General features: G+C 42.2%; 1 protein-coding gene across 1 annotated transcript; it reads right to left on the bottom strand.

Moving 5' to 3' along the window:
* Positions 1-6,475: 6,475 nt before the first annotated feature.
* Positions 6,476-17,177, bottom strand: pkdccb (protein kinase domain containing, cytoplasmic b). Its single transcript, XM_084044945.1, has 7 exons — positions 16,482-17,177; positions 14,484-14,618; positions 12,377-12,648; positions 11,841-11,920; positions 11,322-11,429; positions 8,779-8,955; positions 6,476-7,821 (listed from the first exon to the last, which is right to left on the bottom strand). Exons 1-7 carry the CDS (start codon positions 17,100-17,102, stop codon positions 7,715-7,717), a joined length of 1,500 nt encoding a protein of 499 aa, XP_083901071.1. The 5' UTR covers positions 17,103-17,177; the 3' UTR covers positions 6,476-7,714.
* Positions 17,178-21,806: the final 4,629 nt, after the last annotated feature.

Here is a 21,806-nt window from a genome sequence, read left to right as displayed (position 1 = left end):
TAGTGTTAAATCTAACAGCCCCAGAATGATTCCACTAACTGTTTTATGGCTGTGTGGGCAGAACCTCTAATTGGGGACTTGTGGCAATGAGTTGCATTTCACAGCCCTCTCCCGGTTTAACAATCTTCACGAGGTAATTGAACCGCTCTGTGCCATAGAGGCAACTTTAGAAGGACGTAAACAAATACAGTATATCATTAATACACTCCAGTTTGTAGCTACATAGATGGCTATCAAACCCAGACAGAAAATGGTGTTTCAAAATGAATATAATTTATGCTATTGCAAAGTGCATTACTTGTGTGTAAGAGTGTGGAACCTCCCCACTTTGTACCTGTAGATACACAGTAAAATTCTCAATGTTGATTTAACCATTTGTAACTCTGAGAGTATCCAAATGTAATACATTTGTATACTCTCAAGAGTGAATCAACAACGAGGATTTTACTGTGTACAGCATTTGACTGGGTAACATTCACAATAGGCCAACAGGAGGTCAAGGCCAAACTCTCAAACTAATGCACCGAAGTAAAAGAGATTAACTTACTCTGGTATAAGAACATGTTCACTGAAGAATGTGTGTAATTCTACAAGCCCTTAATCCACTGCACTGTAAAATCTGGAGTGTATTTGGACTCTGAGAGTAAAAGTAACACTGATGATTTTCTATACCAATTCATGTGTAACTGGATAAGATTGAAAGGATATAAGGTCCTTTCAAGAAGACCGTATAGATAAAAGTGCGCACACGCACACACACACACACACACACACACACACACACACACACACACACACACACACACACACACACACACACACACACACACACACACACACACACACACACACACACACACACACACACACACACACACACTTGTCCCACTGAAGTGGCCACGTATGATTGAGGATTCCAGAACATGCAACAAAAGGCAGGCAGTTTGATTTGTACCCAGGCAGCAGATAACCAAAAAACAGGGACAGATCAATCACACGCACGCACGCACGCACGTACACACACACACGCACACACACACAATCTTCAGCCCTACCCTCAGGTCTCAGCCAGTTGAAAGGCCGGGGAAACTCCAGATGATTTACAGAACTTGTGTGTTATGGCTGGAGGAAGGGAGGGGTGAAGGAACGGCAAGGAGAGAGGGAGGGAGGGTGATGGAAATCTGGACTTGTGTATGTGGGACTGGAGCAATTTCAGAGAAGCTAAATGAAGAAGAAAAACTCTGGAGAAGAAAAAGTCTCTAGACGGAGGGCGGGGAGGAGAGAGAGCAGGGGTGCAACAGAGGACGATGAGGGGGGGGGGGTTCCAGATGCCTTATATATAATCCATCGTACGACGAAGTATAAGTGGGGCCAGAGCCTGTGCATGATGGATGGAGTAGAGAGGAGGGGTGGGGGCCTAGGGGAGGGGGGCTAGGCGGCTTCAAAAGGAAAATGACCCAGACCAGACCGGTCCTGTGGTGTGTGGTGGGAGGGAGACTCGCCTCCTAGACACATGCGGATCTCATGACCAAAATTGGGTTTTTGTAGAGAGCTAAAGATACTGTACGTTTGACCAGTGTTTCCCAAACACAGGGCCTGTTCTTATGGGTCATGTGCAAATATCCTGTTTTCTTCAAGCTTTCCTACCAAACAAAGAAACCAAAGTATTATATATATAGTATATTATACAAAAAAGTGTAGCAAGTGTACCCAATGGTACACTCTCAGAGTTCACTTAGCACTCATGATTTTACAGTGCACTGTACTGCACTAATCCAGCAATCCTTTTTGTCCGACACTGGGAGACTATTCAGGGGGTCCGTGGAGATGTCATTGGATACAGCACTGAATTGCGACACCTTTCAAGATGTCTCTGTGGTTCTAGTGGTTGGCAAAGCCTTTTGACTGGGGTTAACTTCAGGGCTTTTAAAAACATGATCCAGGCACACCTTTCAAAGCAGACTTGAGAACTGAGAACCTTTCCTCTCTAGCTCTCCCTCTCTTCATCTCTTTCGCCCTCTTCTCTCTTCACTTGTTCTATCTCCCTTTCTATATATATTTCTCTCTCTCTGTCTCTCTCTCTCTCTTTCACAGACAAATGCAAGCATATACACGCACGTACGCACGCACGCACGCACGCACGCACACACACACACACACACACACACACACACACACACACACACACACACACACACACACACACACACAGCAGGTTTTGCTAATTTTGGGGACATTGCATTGACTTACATCTTATTCTCTTTCTTTGTGGGACAAAATCCCCTGCACACATTCTACTTGAATTATATATATTATTTACTGCATATTTCTGTCTATCCTCTTTGCTGATTAATTCTCACTTCATACTCTGTAAACTCTCCATTGCTGATAAAGGTTTTTACCACTTGACTTTACTTAACCTGTATTACACTGTTGTTTTTGTTAGCATAGTCAGCAGAACATACATGTCACACCAACATTTCACTGCTTATACTCGCATGAGTGAGTGACATAAAACCCTTTGCATCTTGGAATCTTCCTATCCTAACTCTTATCCTAACCAGTAAAGTCTACTTGGGGACACCAAATGTATCCTCAACTTCACATGCCGACCCCAATCAACTGGTTTCTTGTCCAGCATTGCCCCCCAAAAAGTGGCCTATTAGGCGCCACACACACACACACAGACACAGACAGACAGACAGACAGACAGACAGACAGACAGACAGACAGACAGACAGACAGACAGACAGACAGACAGACAGACAGACAGACAGACAGACAGACAGACAGACAGACAGACAGACAGACAGACAGACAGACAGACAGACAGACAGACAGACAGACAGACAGACAGACAGACAGACAGACAGACAGACACACACACACACACACACACACACACACACACACACACACACACACACACACACACACACACACACACACACACACACACACACACACACACACACACACACACACACACACGCAGTTGCTGTCTCTCCTTAAGGGCCTGCTATAGTCATTATGGCTCTTCAGGGGATTCTATCGGCTCCAGACGCACAGGCAGACAGACAAATCGTCAGTTAGACATTCAGTCAGATGTGTGCACAGGTATCTGCACACTTAAAGCCCTCTGTGTTAATGGCCAACTATGGGTTAACTGTCTCCAGAGACTCTCAGGTGTGACTGACTGCAGCCAACGGCAGCAAACAGGCGAGCACAGAAGTGCTTTGTAAAACTCTCTTGTGCTTAAATTTATGTATGATGGTGCAGCATGGTGAAATTAGCTGATCTACAAGCTCACAACGCATTGCGGATGCAGCGCTTTGTGAGCTTGTAGATCTGCTATTTCCGTTGTGTGGCACCATCGTACGACAAAGTATAAATCAGGCTTAGCCTATGTGAGAAACTCCATACACTCCCCTCCTGCTAAAAACAGAGCACAGATCTTCTTTCGGCGAGGAGACATGAGTTTGCCTGTATGAGTAACTGCCTTTTTGCAGCGTTAACACCTATTTTTGCTCATAGAAAAGGTCACTCGCTCTACCATGAAGCCTGATATGCACTTCTGGCCAAGTGGAGGTAGTCTGTAACTTTATGTAAAGCCTAACTTTACAATTGCCACAAGGAATTAATGCAGTATAACTAGAGATCAGATGCATGCATTTTAGAGAGCTGGGAAACTAGCTCAGTGATGTCTGGCATGATGAGATCATGAAGAATCTGCATATCTGTACAAACCATTAATCCACTACACATTCAAATCCGGAGTGTTATTTTAGTTAAGTTAAATATGTTATTTTCAGTGGGTGAGTGGCGTGGTTGTGCGACTAAGTATAATTTAGGCTTTATTGGAATCCCTCCACAGACGCTTGAACACCACAATATACCTCCTACCCTACACAGTAAATTCCTTACGGTTCCATTTTTATACTTTAGGGTTAAATTAAACACTGAGGATTTTGCTCCGTACATGCAGGCACACATGTAGTCTCTCTTTCTCACACACACACACACACACACACACACACACACACACACACACACACACACACACACACACACACACACACACACACACACACAGAGTCTGCTCACTTGCAATACGTGCACACACACACACACACACACACACACACACACACACACACACACACACACACACACACACACACACACACACACACACACACACACACACACACACACACACACACACACACACACACACACACACACACACACACACACACACACACACACACACACACACACACACACGTTTCTCCCAAATTGCTGATGGCTGGTTTTCATGAACACATATTATTTCCAGATGGAGGTCATGAATAAAAAACTATGGAAACAAGTTGGCTGAAACTGGAACCTAAAACAACAGAGATGGAGGGGCACAGACTCCAGTGTAAAAACAATCTTTCCCCTCCGCCTCTTGTCCCCTTGTGTCTTTTAAAAAAGACCAACTTGTCAATTTCCAAGCCCACAAAACAGAGGAGCACTGTGCCAAACTGAGCGGGAGAAAGGACAAGTTATCATTTTATGTTTTTCACCACGATCAGGGGATGAAAACCCTTTATGAACAAAATGACGCGTTCCAGAGTAGCAGTTGAAAAGCTTACCAGGGCCTCAACCCCCAAACCCCCAGACATATTTCCATCTAAATAAACAAGAGCAGGGCTTGATTCATACTTTGTTGTGAGCTGGTGTTGCTTGACGAAAATAGCAGATCTACAATCTCACAACGCAATGCAGATTGGCTATTTTTGGTACGCAACAAAGTACTCACTCATGCTACTCAGCACTAAAGTTACAACCAGTAACCTAGTAGCTTAAAATGGAACACATTCAAACCCAACCGAGAGTACAAAAACAAGCTGCAAAAATTCCTGATCACAACCTCAAGATGGCATGCTGTTTGCATGACCCAAAGGTGTCTAACGTAATGAGAGTTCTGTTAAGAGAAAGAAACACGCACACACAAAAAAACACATATGTATCTAATTAAGCTATTGGTGTTATCACAATCCAAGTATCATGACAATGAATAATGCATTTTTTTTAAAATTGTATTGTACCAAATGTGCAACACCCATAGCATGCCAGGTCGGCCATTACTCATGTCACAAACAGAGCCAAGAAAAACTAACCAGACGCCAGGCGATTTCACTTCAGGGCTGATTCCGAGGAAGGAAAACCACAAGTTGTAGGTTTTAAATAAGTAACCTCATTGTACTAGCAAAAACTAGTGAAATTGAAACAAGTAAACTAAATGCATGCTTATTTATTTGTCACTGGCTTAATGATTGTAGCTGCATCTTAACAACTGTTTGTTTTGCACTCTCATTTGCCATTAGTCAATAATGCAGTAGCTCTACTGTGAGAGATACAGCTGACCATTGGGGATTCTCTCACATCCACCCACCCAGACATTCACGTTAATCCTGCTGTGCTGGTCAATTTAGTTAAGTCTGTTCTTATCTAATCAAGTCCACTTTACTGCTATCTAATCAAGCTGTAATCAGCCAGTTCTTCACTAGACAACAGGGGGCCACCACAGGGCAAAGGGAACCCTGAGGCCTCTCCAATGTCCTAACCATAAAAATTTAATTTGCAGATGGGACATGCCCCTTCAAGTCAGAGGGAGTCGAGTGTGGTGCTCCATCTGGAGGCTTGATTTCTGGCTCAGTTGCCAAGTCTGTTCCATTGACTAAGTTTAATATTTTCCAAATGATTTGGAAAGTACATTTTATTGCAAGATGTTTTGGGTTGGTTGGGCGGTAAACGTCTGAAGTGGATGCCACTGCATTTGGTAAGTTTTAATTCTATGAGCACCAACCTTCCAAAACGCCACAGGCATCAGGCCTGCCCTTATCTTAATCTCACCAGGTTCCTCCCAGCAAGCACAGATGGCAAGTCCATTCGTGTGCAAACTGAAGATTTAACTCTGATTGTCTTGGAGACTGCCATTGTCTTACAATAATGCCCCCTCCCCAAAGCCCTACATGTGAAAGGGCCAGCAAGTAAGGCTTATTTACATGTATTAATTAAGGCTAATAATGAGCTCAGCGTGAGAGGACATTTGAATGCATTCCTCTGGTATTGTGTAAACTCTGTGGGTTTGGAGTTTTGCCCATTCAGATGTGTTACAGTTTGTAGATGAAGGGGGGCACGTGGTTATAAGCAAGAAAGCACCCACTCCCCCCACACACACACTCGCCAAGCAAGCATGCAGACACACACACACACACACACACACACACACACACACACACACACACACACACACACACACACACACACACACACACACACACACACACACACACACACACCTCCAAGAGTGTGAATGGCTGGCTTGTTGTAGCACTGGGAGATGAACCTTCATATGAAGGTGCTATTGACAAGCTGTTAGCTCAAATTCTTCATAACATTGCAAACATAAAAGAACATCATAGAGGGAGCAAAAAGTTTATAATTAAAGCAAACAAATTACAAAACTGTACAGAGGAACAAGTGAATATCAACTCATTTAACTGAATTATTTTTCACTGAAAATAACAGTTGCACCCACAAGGTGTACATCCACCGTAACACACAAATAGTGTTATGAACATTTCATTTCAGCATAACGATTCTGAAGAAAAATACAAAAATAAGTATGAATTACATTTAAAACTCAACCAAAATAGCATGGAATGGTATCAATCATCTTGGCACATTGTAGCTGTATAAATGCTTACATGGTTGTTTCTAACTCATACCAATGCAGCTAAAGCTGGGTAACCATGTATTAACCACTTTCAACATGGCGTTCTTATTTTGAGCGTCGGCAAACATTTTCAAAGATTATCCAACTAGCCGATCTACACACTCACAACGTGTCACGGTGCGATGCGCTGTGAGCTCCGTAGTATTACTGAGATCTACAAGCTCACAACATGTCACGATACGCCGCGTTATGAGCTTGTAAATCAGCTATTTTCGCCACACAATACCATCGTACTACCAAGTATAAAATAGGGCTTAAGTGGATAAACAGCCACAACTTCAGCGCATTAGCATCAAAGTGTCTTTATATAAGAGCTTGTTTTCTTTTCTTTACCTCAGGCTTCAAACAGTGAGCTGAGGAGGGTTTAAAAGTTGTTCATATTACTTCTTTGGCTTTAAGTCCTACTGAGGGAGGGAGGGGGGTGGGGCATGATGCTGAACAAAACACAACACACATGGCAAATAAAGACAAGCTGGGGAAAAACACTTGCGAGGACAAGGCCTTTTTTTTTAACCCCCTAATTGTACCTGAAGGGAAATCCCTTTAAATAGTTGTTGGCAGACAGAGCGAGCTGGCAGCGAGATCAAACAGTCACCGAGCAGAAGCCCTATAAATACATCACATTCACTCGCCTCACTTCAAACGCCTCCTCCTTTAGCCCTGCTTCAACCCTCCTACTGCACAACCACAACGGCTCAATGTGTTCAGTATGTTCCTACGACGGGGTATCGGGAGGAGAACGGAGTTCTTATTTTGTTCGTGAGCAGGCCGATGCTTTTTGCGAAAGGCAGCATAATTCGTACTTAGTAGTGCATGTGCAAAATTTTTGCTCCGTTTCATGCCATCGGCGGTGTATCGTCTCTCTTGTTCCGCCGTAAGAACTCCATTTTGGTTGTAATACCGTGGCTTTGTTTGGTCCTTGGATCACACTGCAGAAGGTTCAGGGGATTTGGTTTTCTTCAAATACACCTCTGACGTCTCATCTGGCACCAGATGGCTGAAACTGCTTCTGAAAGAAGCCAGGAGGTGGCCTGCAAACAAGAAGAAATGGATGGAAAGAAAAATGAAAAACAGATCCATTTAAAGCCCTTGAGCAACACACACTCTCCTTTCCCTGACTTAAATCTCTTGACTTAAAATCTTTGATAGTTGTATGCATTTAAAAGCCAAGGTCCAATGTCCTATCAGGAGATCAAAATGGAATTAATTGACTTTGTTTAGTCATTACTCATGTTCAGCCTGTTAGCAGGAGAACAGACCTATCAGCTGTAAGAAAGATGATGACAGCCGAGAACGAGATCGACACGTTGGCTTCGAAACATCCTGTGTTTCAGAAAGACAGGATGTATACCAGCATTTTCAAGACAGTATTGAAGTCATACAATATAATTTATTTTGCTGCTTTTGCACCACAAAAAAATGTATGAAAACATACATGCTTATTCACTTTTATATGTAAATACATATTATGTAAATATATTCAATTCAGTGCCTCTCAGTTGGGGAAACATTGGATTTCATGTAGATATACCATATTTTGGTAGTGTACTGCAGTTCCTCGTGGGATTTGTGATACTAGGTATCACAAAACAGAAGTTTTTTAATTCTTCCTGTGTTTCTGAAATGGTGTTAACCTAGAGTGGGTTCTACTCTGGGACTTAAGAGTCAAAATTGTATTGCATTTTTTCCTCTTATTGCTTAGTGCTTATTATTGCTTTCAGTATGAGTTCCTCCATAGAAAAACACAATAGCTCAGTCAAAAACATTTAGTTGCTGAAAAGAAAAACCCTCTCCAGTAAACTGTGGTGATATCCATTTTTCATTTAACAGAAAAAGGGGAATGACTAGTGGGGGAGAAGAAAGGAGCTGGGCGAGGACATATGGCAATCAAAAACGTCCGGAAACAGGCAGGGAAGTTTGTTGTTGTTTTTGTGTGCGTGGGTGAGGGCGGGGGATTTTATGGCTGAAAGATTGAGGGCATTACAAACCTGTCCACGTCTTCTGTCCGGTGAGGATGAAGCTGGTGCACTGTGCATGAGCGTTACAAATGAACGCCGCCTCCCTGGCGCCGTGCACTGCCAGCACACAGCCCTGATGGCTGTAGGACGGCCAACATCGGTACTCCACATTCCCAGAAGTCCTCATACCTCGCATCACTGTGTAATCTAAACAAACACAAAAGGCAGCTCAGTACAGGACGTTTTCTGAAGACTTGCATTTGGTCCGTCCACGAATAGTTTAACCACTTAAACCCTATATGACATATACCCGTACATTGACCGGAGTCCCCCAGGGGTCTATGCTAGGCCCCCTCCTTTTCCCCTCTACGCCAAATCTGCCGATCTACATGCTCACAACATGTTGCAACCTGACACTTTGCGAGCTTGTAGATATTCTACTTTCGCTGAATGTTCGCCCCAAGAATAGGGATGCTAGGGTTCAAGAGGTTAAAAGAAAAAAAAAGAAAGAAATGGTAATGTATACAAAGGCTGACGACACAGAGAGAATACCGAAAAAGTGACATACCGCTTTTATAGCTCAATACAATTTTCTTATGATGACAACCACTTTTATGCATTCTTTTTAACTTATTTATTAGTTATTGTATGATGTGTAGTGGTTGTGATGACTACTGTAACAAACCAAATTTCCCCATGGGAACAATAATGCTTATTCAATCCAAGTAGAATTTGTGTGCTTTACTCGTCCTAAATGGAAAACCATCGAACATAACCTCCCTCCCAACATTTGTTATAACATTCTTTGAGTCAGGCGGCTCTGTGGATCTCATCTGCTATACATTAGCAAGAGTCTGAGTTGGAAGTGCACTCAACCAGGCACACACAGACACACACACACACACACACACACACACACACATTGAAACAAAGAGAGACTTGAGAGAGGGAGAGAGGCACAGAGAGCGAAAAATAATAAAGATCTAGTTGGTAGTTAGCATATTGAGGTAGTTGGTAGTGGTAGTCACATTACCAAACTACTACGGCATAGGAGTATTTTAGACCAATAGTTACTACTGTATATACATAAGAAGCAGTATATGGGGGCCAAGAAAAGGTAACTTGTGGGAGGAGTGTTTATTATGAACCAGACAGTGGGTGGAAAGGGGAGAAAATGAAGCCTGTATTTTTCAGCTAGCTACACTGCCAAATCCTGTCAGTAAGTTTAACTCTTGAAGTGTAAAAGAAAAAAAAGGGGGGGAGGGAGAGTATTTTTTACGCTTTCAGAGTTAAATACATTACGTTTTTGCATGAAAGGCTTTATCCACAGCGGAGACACCATGTACCCTGGCATTACATACCAGAGACTATGGAGTGAGCATATCTGTGATCTCAGTAGGGTTCTACTGTACACAATCTTAGGGTTATGGAATTCCAGATAGTAGTGATAAAAATAGAACATGATTCACCAGTGCACAGCCCAGGAACGACCACAAGTTCTACAGAAATCCCCCTTCCCTCAAAAACCTCAGTTACCAACTGAGAAACTACAGAGCAAATCAATCTAAAGTTATAGAACTTGTTTTCTTTTTTTATATAGATGTGTTTGCCATGTAGATGAGTATGGCTCCAGAACTAAACATTACACCTCCTTGTTACGGTAAAACGCTCTCTTCTACTGCAAGCCTGAGTCCTGCAGCCTCTTTACCTCACATCTGTGATTAAATTCATAAAGTGCTGCTATGCAAACAGTCCGGCGTCTGGAGGATGGAAAGTCTCACGAGAGGAACGCAGCCAGTTATTCTGTTATTAATATTTCACAGAACTGAAAGGAATGAGGGGGAGTATAGGCAGAGCAGAGGAGAGCTGGGTGTGGAATGGTATAAGACCTTCATCGCTTTAGAGAACACAAAGAATGAACAAAAGAGCCGGAGCAGATATAAAGCAACCATGGTGTGGCGATATTTAACTACTTCAGCCACATATAATTTGCTGTGTAACAAATAGTGAAAATAGACGATCTATAAACTCAACGCTTCGCATTTGGATCTACTATTTTCATGCTATTGTTTTAAAAATGTTTAAAACAATTTAGAAAATTGCCTAAAATAGGAACGCACGCGTTAACGTGGTTAAGAGTGTCATCTGATAGGAACAAGGCTAAACAGAAGATACACCATTTCTAATATTGTAACACTCAAGTTCTCCTAATCATGTACTGTATCCCAGTTTTTTTTTGGTACAATAAACGCATCTATGCTTTTTGAGCCAGAGACAGGGAGGGTTGAGGGGGGTGGGGGGTTTAAGCCCACCTTGTTGCATTCCTGCTGCCTAATAAACCTGTCAAAGCAGAAGGGAGGGAGAGAGAGACCCCACATCCTGCCCCCTTGTCCTTTATGAAATTAAATGAAAAAGAAAAAAAGTGGTACACAGACTGCGTCCTTGCCTCTGAAGGAGAGGACAAAAGGAAAAGTATGCTCAGCCGCCCTTCTCTGACCCCCCGACCCCCACCCTCCTTAAATGCCCACACTAGTTTATGAAAAAAAAGAGGCCTTCATTCCATAAGCTCTTACCTCTGATTATTGATGGAGGAACGTTGTCCAGGTGCACACCAGACTTGTAGAGGAGGAGGACGCGTTCAAAGGCATCTAGTGTTTGGTTGATGTCAGCTTTCAGCTCCCCTGGACACACACTCATATTAGTATATATGTATATATTTACATGCAGAGGACATGAGCTATGCGTTAATCACTGTCAATCTTTTTGGGCACTTCATAGGCAAGAATAGCCGATCTACTTTGTAGATCGGCTATTTTCACTACTCGTTGTACCACGAAGTATCCACGGCTTAAGTGGTTAAACATCGTAAGGGGTGAAGTTAATACTCCCATACCTGCCTATCACATACGTAAGCACTATCAACAGCTATTCATTAGCCTGCGAGTACGGGGCCAGGGGCCACTAACATAGCGTTCACTTAATGAAGCTCTCACTCCCAAGCGTGTTATTACACGACTTCAATAATGCACCGATTTGCTTTCTGATCCTGAATAGTTGCGTCCCGTCATGTCATGGTTGTCTTTCTTCCTCACCTGTGGAGTTCATTATGTGGTTTACCAGGTGTGCGAGGCCAGGCGGGGCCTGGTGTGGTAGCAGGTAGGTGAAGAAATACCTGGGGGACAGGCAAAAACAGCTCCGTCAGACAGGGAGACAGACATGCCCCATCACATAGTTCACACAGAGCATGACTTGTCTCACCAGGGTGTTAAAAGCAAACGGGGGCCATAAACCTGTCAGAACTTTGAAAGCATGTTAAACAATAAAAGCAGGAGAAGACCCCATTTTCCACTTAAACGACGCCATACCGAGCGCCGAGTACGTGCATCCATCACCCCTCATTCATCCACCCATTAATTAACAACTTCAGCCGTGTCCACGCTTAAGCTATGAACGCAGTCATTCATCCATCCATTTTAGAACAACAGTATATCTGTAGATATATATTGTAATTTTCCTGCAACCAACAAGCACCTGTCTATAAGTGGCCATGCACGGGTGACTCCATTTACTCTTTATTCACCATTACCATATACGTATAGTATCTATATATATTATATATTTTTTATACCTATAGGCATTGTAGAGGTTCCTCTTTTCATTCAGACCCTCACACAGTCCCTGGGCTGAGCAGGTCAGAGTGAAGTTCTTGAGGGGAAACTGGAGGGTACAGTCTGCATCTGTCTGACAGCGGGGTTCCTCCATGCTGGCATCGTCCAGGTCCGTTAACTTCAGCTCACCCAACACCATGACAAACTGCCGAGGCTGGAAGTCCAGGAGCGCTACAGAGCCCAGCGGCGAGTAGGAGAGGAACTGGAGGAGTCTGACCAGACCCAGACATACCTGCAATGTGAACAGAAACCAGATTTTACACTCTGAGAGTCAAACTTTAAAGTGTAAGTGATAAAAGTTGAGGGATTTACCTAGTTTAATTGCCAAGTCATTACAAAACCGTTATAGAAGTAAGTATCTTGTTGATGCACAGAATTGCTATGTAATTACAGCCCCATTACATTGTTGGTTATAAAATGGAACATTTAAAAACATTGTTAAATAGTTAATAAAAAACGGCAAATAGTAAAACACCAATTCATGCACACGCAAACGCACACACACACACACACACACACACACACACACACACACACACACACACACACACACACACACACAGTATATTATATTATATATAATTCCATATACATTTGTTGCTTTTAATGAATGTTTAATCTATCACATTTGTATATTATTCTAAAATGGCTTTAATTCTGCAATTCATAAATCATAATCTACTAGCAAGACAGAAACAATAAAAAAAGGCAGAAGCTTGGCCAAGCACCCTCAGAGAAAATAAAGCAATAACATTATCCGCACACTGAAAGGGCATGAAATGATTCTGTCACACTACAAACATAGCTGAACTATTAGGTAATGCACTGTGTCTCTTGAACGTCACTCTGTGAGATTGAAGCCACTGTAAAAAAACAGAGGCGGGTGAAACCGAACACGGTCGGATTACTGTGTGTGTTGTGCAGATGCGTGGTGCAACCAAAGAGGCCGAGCTACCCTGAAAGCCATACTACACCGTAAAATCTGCAGCGTCTGCATGGATAAAAAGAACACTGAGGATTTTACTGTGTATGAATCGAAATTTCATAGTGGCCAGCGACCAATGATGTCACTCAAATCATTTTAAAATACATTATTTTATGAATTATAAATAAAACAAGGATTGTTTCTCTCTCCCTGTGAGGATCACCATTTACATTTACACACACACACACACACACACACACACCCACACCCACACCCACACCCACACCCACACACACCCACACACACACACACACACACACACACACACACACACACACACACACACACACACACACACACACACACACACACACACACACACACACACACACTCCTTGACCCCTGGAGAGCAAATCAGGACTGTCCCACCCACTGTTGACTCCTACTGGGGAGCATACCTATGGCGGGGGGGGGTTGGGGGGTCACGCTGTGTGTGACTGTGTGTGCGTATGTGTGTTTGTTGGGGAGGGATGGGATGACATTCTTTAGCCCGTGGTGGATTAACTCTAGGAGCCATCTCCATTCCGACCATGGTCTGATCAAATACGCGGAAGGACAGATGTCAGACCTCGAGGGGTTTCAAATGTCCTGAACCCCCTCATGTGTGACTTGGCTTAAACACTATGGTATCATCTCTTTTTACTGAGTGTGAGGGTTCCATGTCGTTGCCTGTATGAGCGTGGGAGCGAGAGAAAGGGAGCGGGGCAGAGGGATTCAGTTTTCACTTAAAGGCGCGTAAGTGACAGAAAACAGACCATGCAATGTAGACAGTTTGAAAAGAGTGTGTGTGTGTGTGTGTGTGTGTGTGTGTGTGTGTGTGTGTGTGTGTGTGTGTGTGTGTGTGTGTGTGTGTGTGAGAGAGAGAGAGAGAGGGAAAACATTTAGAGCGGGTGAGAAAGAAGTTGAAGATTGCAAGGAGACAGAAAAACAGAAACACAACTTAAAAGTAGAGTATAGAGACCACAGCAGAGGAACAACAAGAAATCAGGAGAGAGAGAAAGAGACAGACATAGGGAGAAAGACTTAGGAAAGAAATTAAAGACAGAAAACATGAGTGATAGAGGTTCTGTGGGCGGCCTTACCCTGAATCTATCCTCCCAGGGGCTCTGCAATAGCTGGATCATCTGGAGAGGACTCCCCTGCTCCAGGATGGCTGTGATTTTTCCCAATCCTTTTTCTCCCCTTCCTCCAACATCTTCTGCACAGTGGCCTCTGAGCTGTGGGCAGGTACAGTATATCCACATGAATAAGCCACTTGCAAACTGACATCCCTATTTTGGGGTGAAATATATTTTGCCTATAAATCACGTAAACCCTATATTCATATGACGAAACATACAGGGCTTATGTGGTTACGTTTATAATTTAGGCTATATAATTCAGACTGTCACTTGACAGAAATAACAGATTTTTTTTTTCAAATGAGAAAATGTTTTTCAGTTGAAAATCTTTTCCTCAAGTGTGTGTAGTTGAAACTACAGGGTGTTGCTGCAGATTGTAAAAATCGGTAGATGCAATTAAGATCAACATACATAAACATAAGGTCATACTGGACCTTTGTGTGAAAGTTCAGGCCCGCATGTCTGTAGCACAGAAACACATCTAATTAAGAACCAGAAATAGTTAATCATCAAAAAAAATGTTCTCACTGCAGAAGTAAATTGAAAGGACATGATTGGGACATAGTCTGCCAGCCCAACAACAGTCTGCAAATGACACTTTGACCAAAGTAATCATATTAGCCAACAGTGAATATTCCCCGCATCCTTATGAAATCAACCAATTAAGCTCGTTGGACACGCTGTACCATGACGGGGGCTGGTCGTTATGAGAGACAACCATTCTCTCCGTTCAAAGTTGTCTCTCAGTTCAGGTTTCAAATTTGGACTATAATGGATTGATTGAGCAAGGTCTGGGGGGCAGTGGTGGAAAAAGTATTCGCATGTTTTACTCAAGTTAGAGTATCAATACTGCAATGTAGAAATAATCTGTTACACATAAAAGTCAGGAATTAAAAATGTACTTGAGTAAAAGTACAAAAGTATTGGCATCAAAATGTACTTAATGTACCAAAGGTAGAAAGTTGTAATTATTCAGAATGTCCCATTTCACAAGTTTTCAAATGTCTAAAAATCTTTTGAAAATAGCAGATCTACAAGCCCACAATTCTTTGCATTGGGACACATTGTGAGCTTGTAGATCGGCTATTTTCAAATGGCCTAAATGTAGGCTATGTAGGGCTGAAGTGGTTAATGTATGGTTTTGTAATAATAATCAAAATCTACAAAGTAACTATTAACTAATGTTTTCGAATAATTGTAGTGGAGTAAAAGTACAATATTTGCCTAAATTGCCTCTGAGGTGTAGTGGAGTAGAAGAAAAAGTACTGAAAGTTGGAAATACTCTAGCAAAGTAAAATATTGCTTTTACTTAAGTACAGTACTTGAGTAAATGTATGGTTAGCCTACTTTACACCACTGCAGGGGGGTTTCAGATGGGATCATGGATTTTTATAAAAAAGGACAGAGGCTCTGTGTCTCCTCAAATTGCAAAACCGGACCTAAGGTCGTGAGAGGTTCAACGAATTTAATTGAATTACATGGGAAGGGCCTCCAGAGGCAGTGAGCCGTTTCATCCACTTTTACGCGTGAGACCAAGCAGTGAGGCGAGGAGACATAAACAGACAGTAATGTTTACTATTTACCTTTATCAGTGGTGGAAAGTAACTAAGTGCATGTACTAAAGTACTGTACTTAAGTACAATTTTTAGGATTTTTTTTTTTTTTACTGTATTTCCAATGTTCTGTACTTCTTCTACTCCACTACACCTCAGAGGCAAATATTTTTCTTTTACTCCACTACAATTATTTGACAACTTAAGTTACTAGGCCTAGTTACTTTGTAGATTTCAATTATTATTTCAAACAAAACATACATTGACCACTTCAGACATATTTAAACTAGGCTATGAATAGCCGATCTACAAGCTCAAGTCACATGAGCTTGTAGATCTGCTATTTTAAAAAGATTTTACTTAATTAGAGAAATTGAGTAGCCTACTTTTTCCACAGACAACTGACCTTTATGACGTTTGGATGTTGCAGCCTCTGCAGCAGGACCATTTCTTTCCTCAGTTTGTAGGAGACGAGCTCGTAGCAGCCACGAGGGTCTTTAAAATCCTCCAAACACTTCTCCATGTCGTTCCCCTGGTCGTTGACCAGCTTTAAAGCCACCGACCGATCCTCGGCCAAGACAACTTTGACAACTAGCTTTGTGTATCCAGACCCGAGGACTTCCACTGACCGCACGTCAACCAGGGAATCGCAGCCCATTTCATCCATATGCGCCCTTCTTAAACTATCCGAGATCTCGTTCCACAGACTAAAATCCACGTTTGTTTTTAATGACGGGCGGTGGTGCTGCTGCTGGGGGGGAAATCCCGACGACGACTCCCACGATATTATTTTTTCGTTGTCCGGAGAGAAGAGCAAAGGAATGATTTCTTTGCGCCTTTCGTTGAGTTGGTGAATCAGGGCGCTGCGCTGCTGCGAGGCAAACTCTTCATTTATAGTTCCATTAATGGGAGGATATCCTTTCTGACCGGCGAGTTGCAAACTGCTTATCAAAAGTGTCACTAGTATAGAAATAACTACGAAAGCCAGAAATGCAGCTGCACATAAGGGGTTGCCCATGACAGGCATGGTGCTGCTCGGCGAGCGGATATCTGTGGAGAGAACGCGCACGGAAAGAGAAGCTGTGCGGTCTGACTGACTGGATTCTAGTGTGAAGGATTGTGCACAATTGGTCACTTCTGTGTTTTCACCTCCTCTTTGGCAACACCCCCTAGAGGCGTGTTCTTTGTTTAGCAACGCCCTCTAGAGGCGTGTCCTCTTGTCATTTTACACCCTTTACACCCAGTGAACAACACGGTCTGACCAGTGTTGCCATGTCCACTTATTATAAGCGACTTTGGGCTTCCGATTTTTTTGGGCTCGTTTCTAAAGTGTAGTTGCTTATTTGGGATTGTTTTCACAAATGTTGCTTAAACCTATCGTTCTAAAATATTTTAATGTCAAGGACCCTCAAATGAATATATATTTGTCCACGAACCCCCATCTGAAAACATTCTGTGACACATGATGTACCACATTTGTGTTGTTGTTGTTGTTGAGTGATTGATTGATTGATTGATTGATTGATTGATTGATTGATTGATTGATTGAATACTTTAGTAACAGTTTGCAGAGACAAACACAGGAAGTACAGTACAATACAAGGTCTGTTGAGAGGATTTCAAACAAAGAAAGCACATATGGGTTGCTTCCACTGGGGTCCTTTGTACTCAATTCATTTAATGACAGACAATTATACAATACTATGCAACATGTTAAAATGTAAAAAACTATTCAAAATGTTTCAGATAAAAAAGAAAAATAAATATCTACAAGCGATGCGACGCGTTGTGAGCTTGTATTTTCAAATATCGGAGCTCATGTGGCCTGGTCGCTTCCTTTGGGCTTGTTTTCCTAGACCTGATTGCTTATTTCTCTCACAAAACCTGGCAACGCTGGTTGCAACGGAGACTCGTTTGACAGACCGCACAGTTGAGACTATGCTGTCTGAAATGAAGGCTTAACCTACTGACTGGACTGGATGTCTGAAAACGGCACAGGAGTTGGCTGGCTCATCATTGTGAAGCACGACATGGCTCGTTGTAAGGCTAGTAGTAGGCCTTTTCAGGCCTACTTTGCAAAAAAGTCTAAAATAGCACATCTAAAAGCTGACACATGATATTGTCCTCCCTCGTCAGGCGGTAGAGCGGTCGATCCTGGACTCCCACTTAGTTAGTGTCAAAGTGTCCTTGAGCAAGACACTGAACCCCTTTATAATTGCTCCCGATGAGCAGGTTGGTGCCTTGCATGGTTTCCTCCGACGTCGGTGAATACATGTAGGTGTGAAGTGAATGGGTGAATGTAATGCTCCTTGTAAAGCGCCCTGGATAAAGGCGCTATATGCACCATTTTTACCATTTATGTTGTGCACTGGAAATAGCAGATATACCAGTTCAACAAACTGTCTGAAGTCTGAACCATGTGAGTTTGTAGATTGGCTAGTATTTATACTAACACAGTATAAATACATATTCAAGGGAAGAAGGCAGATATCAGAGTGAAATGAAAAGGCTGTGTGTGTTGTTGTTGCTCTTTTTTTTATTCACACCAGAGGAAATAGGGAACATTTTCCACAATTCATTTGGCCTACAGGCATCATCCACAATGATAGTAGGCTACACTGACTGTAATCATGAGTTCAAATGCTGTTCTTTGGGTGGCCCCAAAGGGAAGTGAAACCCTAACCCTGGGGGATATGCCATGCCGACTGTGCCAGCTGAATATTCAGGGCGTGTTGGTCTTAACAGTTCATGGTTGTATTGAAATACAAGTCTGAATTAAAAACAAAGTTGACATCATAATAGAGTATGGCAATTTAAAAACATATGTAGAAATAAATGGTCACCGCTGCACTTTTACAGCGGAAAATATGTAAAGCCCAGACAAAATGTGTAACAATTTGTCTTAACAACTAGCAGCAACAACAACAGTGGAAACTGTTATAATAACTGTTTGGACATGAGGGCGAGGCAACATGGTCTGTTTGTGACAATTCTGACAAATTAATTTGTCTGAATACATCAGTGTATATATTCAAACTGATGTCATTATTGAAAACGTGTCAAGAGAACCAGCTTGCTGCATGTTATCACCATCACAATCTGTTCAACAGGTGGCAGCAGAGCACCTTTTTCTTTATGGCTAATCATCAGACAACACCATAAATCAACACGACTAAAGGCACACATTTCTTCGCTGTTGCAAAGAATCAGTGGCATCATCAGTTAACCAGTGATAATAATTCATATCACAATTTCACAAGTGCAAAGTAGCCATATAATGAGTAATGACAGAGGCATTTGACCAGATTTCAGGACAATGTTTCACTGTTAGAGGCAGTGTAGCCATATCCCAGTGTTTTTGTATTCACCAACATGAATCATATTAGGCAGTGGTGGAAAGTAAGTAAGTACATGTACTCAAGTGCTGTACTTAAGTACAATTTTAAGGTACTTTTTTTTACTTTACTTACTTGAGTATATGTCCAATTTTCAGTACTTTTACTTAGAGGCAAATACTCACTAGAATTATTTGACAACTTTAGTTGTACTTTGTAGATTTTGGGGAATTAAAACAATTATAGGAAATTACCATGATTGTCATTTCAGAACCACCCTAGTCTCAGTCAGAACACAAAGCATGTGAAGTGTGTGTGAAGTGTGTGTGTGTGTGTGTGTGTGTGTGTGTGTGTGTGTGTGTGTGTGTGTGTGTGTGTGTGTGTGTGTGTGTGTGTGTGTGTGTGTGTGCGCGCGCGCACGTGAGAGAAAGAGAGATACAGCCTACTTGGCCTCGCTGTTTACTATCCCACTGCAGTTATAAATCTAAGGACTGACTGACTAATTAATATGATTCAATGTGAAGTTCTCTCTCTTGCATATAGCCTACATTATTCTAAGTAGGTCTACCTTATTTCCAATGTGTAAAATAACTGAAAGTAGGTCCATTCTTTCTTTGACTGCATACTGTCTAGTGGATGTCATCGTTTTCCAAATCTCTTCTTCACATTTTCTTCGTTTCTTCTATTTTCTCACCACTGCTCCAAACATGGAGCCATTCAGTGACGTGGTGTCTGAAATATGATTCTTTCTAATCAAAACCAGAACCCCAGCCGCCTCTGTAAGCCCATAATTCACATGGATCACCTTTGCCACACATTTTCGGTTCTTTCGAACGAATATTTGGCAGGTATTGTCGGTTCGTAAAACCACCGCAACAACAGAGGATTTCACTATTTGGCCACCTTTAGGCCTACTGTCTGTGTAGGCTACACCTAAAGCAGTTTCGTCAAATACAGGTTGAACGCCCACTTGCTTATCGTTAAATAGCCATTCTCGTATTATGTGCAACAGGCAGTGGTGGAAAAAAAGTAGGCTACTACTATCAATACTGCAATGTAGAAACACCCTGTTACAAGTAGGCTACAAGCTCGGTATTCCAAATTTACTTGAGTAAAAGTACAAAAGTAATGGCATCAAAATGTACTTAAAGTACCAATAGTAAAAAATACTCATTATGCAGAATATGTCGCATTTCACAAGTTTTGAAATGTATAAAAATATTTTTAAAATCGCAGATCTACAAGCTCACAATGCTAGCACCGTGAGATTGGCTATTTTCAAATGGCCGAATGGGCTGAAGTGGTTAATGTATGTTTTGTAATAATAATCAAAATCTAAAAAGTAACTATAGTAACTACGTTTTCAAATAATTGTAGTGGGCAAAAGTACAATATTTGCCTCTGAGAAGTAGTGGAGTAGAAGTAAAAGTACAGAAAATTGGAAATACTCCAGTAAAGTAAAAGTACCTCAAAATTGTACTTACAGTAGGCCTACTTGAGTAAATGTACTTTGTTACTTTACACCACTGCCTTTAGGCCTACTGTCTGTGTAGGCTAATACCTGAAGCGTGTTCGTAAAATACAGGTTGCATGCCCGCTTGCTTATCGTTAAAGAGCCATATGCCCTTATTATGTGCGAAAGACGCCAGTTAAAAAAACAAAAACAGACCCGACCCAATTACAACGCATTGATACAGTGTATCCGTCACATTTCCTCCAGCACCACCTTTGGTTGGACAGCGACCGCTCTACTCGCAAACAGCATCTTCACCAGTAGCCATGGATGACACGACGGTCGTCTGTCACGACCTTCATGGATGAACTTCAACCTGGCGTTTGCACTTTCTCCTTTTCTGGCCCGTCCATCTACATAAACGTCCAAATGTCCAATATAAAGTGCTTGCCCCGTGGCCACGGATGTTACAATTATGTACGGGCCTTCAGAAGTACCTGTATGTTCCGTATTGTTCAATAAAAAGCATTTTAATCCGATTGATGGCCATTTGTCTTACAGAGCTATAATGTATCAGAGTGTAATACACCTCCCACCCGATAGGGTCGCGTAGTTGAAAGCATATGGAGAAAGTGCGGAGAAAATGGCCATCGGTCGGATTAAAATGCTTTTTATTGAACAATACGGAAGATACGGGTACTTCTGAGGGCCCGTATATAATTGCAACATCTGTGGCCATGGGGTAAGCACTTTATATTTGAAATTTTAACGTCTATGTAGATGTACGGGCCAAAAAGAGAGAAAGTGAAAACACCAGGTTGAAGTTCATCCATGACTGTCCCGATATGACAGTCATGTATCAGGGCTACTTCACAGAGGCAGCGAGCATCACACGCCCTCCGCCAATCACAATGACCCTCCATGCAGATGAACTCAAACAAGC

This window comes from Gymnoscopelus microlampas, assembly GCF_963454915.1.
Source record: "Gymnoscopelus microlampas genome assembly, chromosome: 20".
NCBI classification, from domain to species: Eukaryota; Metazoa; Chordata; class Actinopteri; order Myctophiformes; family Myctophidae; genus Gymnoscopelus; species Gymnoscopelus microlampas.
The sequence above is the reverse complement of the archived record's forward strand: the minus strand, read 5'-3'. Positions and strand labels throughout refer to the sequence as shown.

Excerpts from the sequence above, each read along its gene's own strand:
- pkdccb (XM_084044945.1), bottom strand. The coding sequence starts at position 17,102 with ATGCCTGTCATGGGCAACCCCTTATGTGCAGCTGCATTTCTGGCTTTC. Across the intron at positions 14,619-16,481 it reads AACATCCAAACGTCATAAAG|CTCAGAGGCCACTGTGCAGA; the intron begins GTCAGTTGTCTG and ends ACCTGCCCACAG. Across the intron at positions 11,430-11,840 it reads CCACATAATGAACTCCACAG|GGGAGCTGAAAGCTGACATC; the intron begins GTGAGGAAGAAA and ends GTGTGTGTCCAG.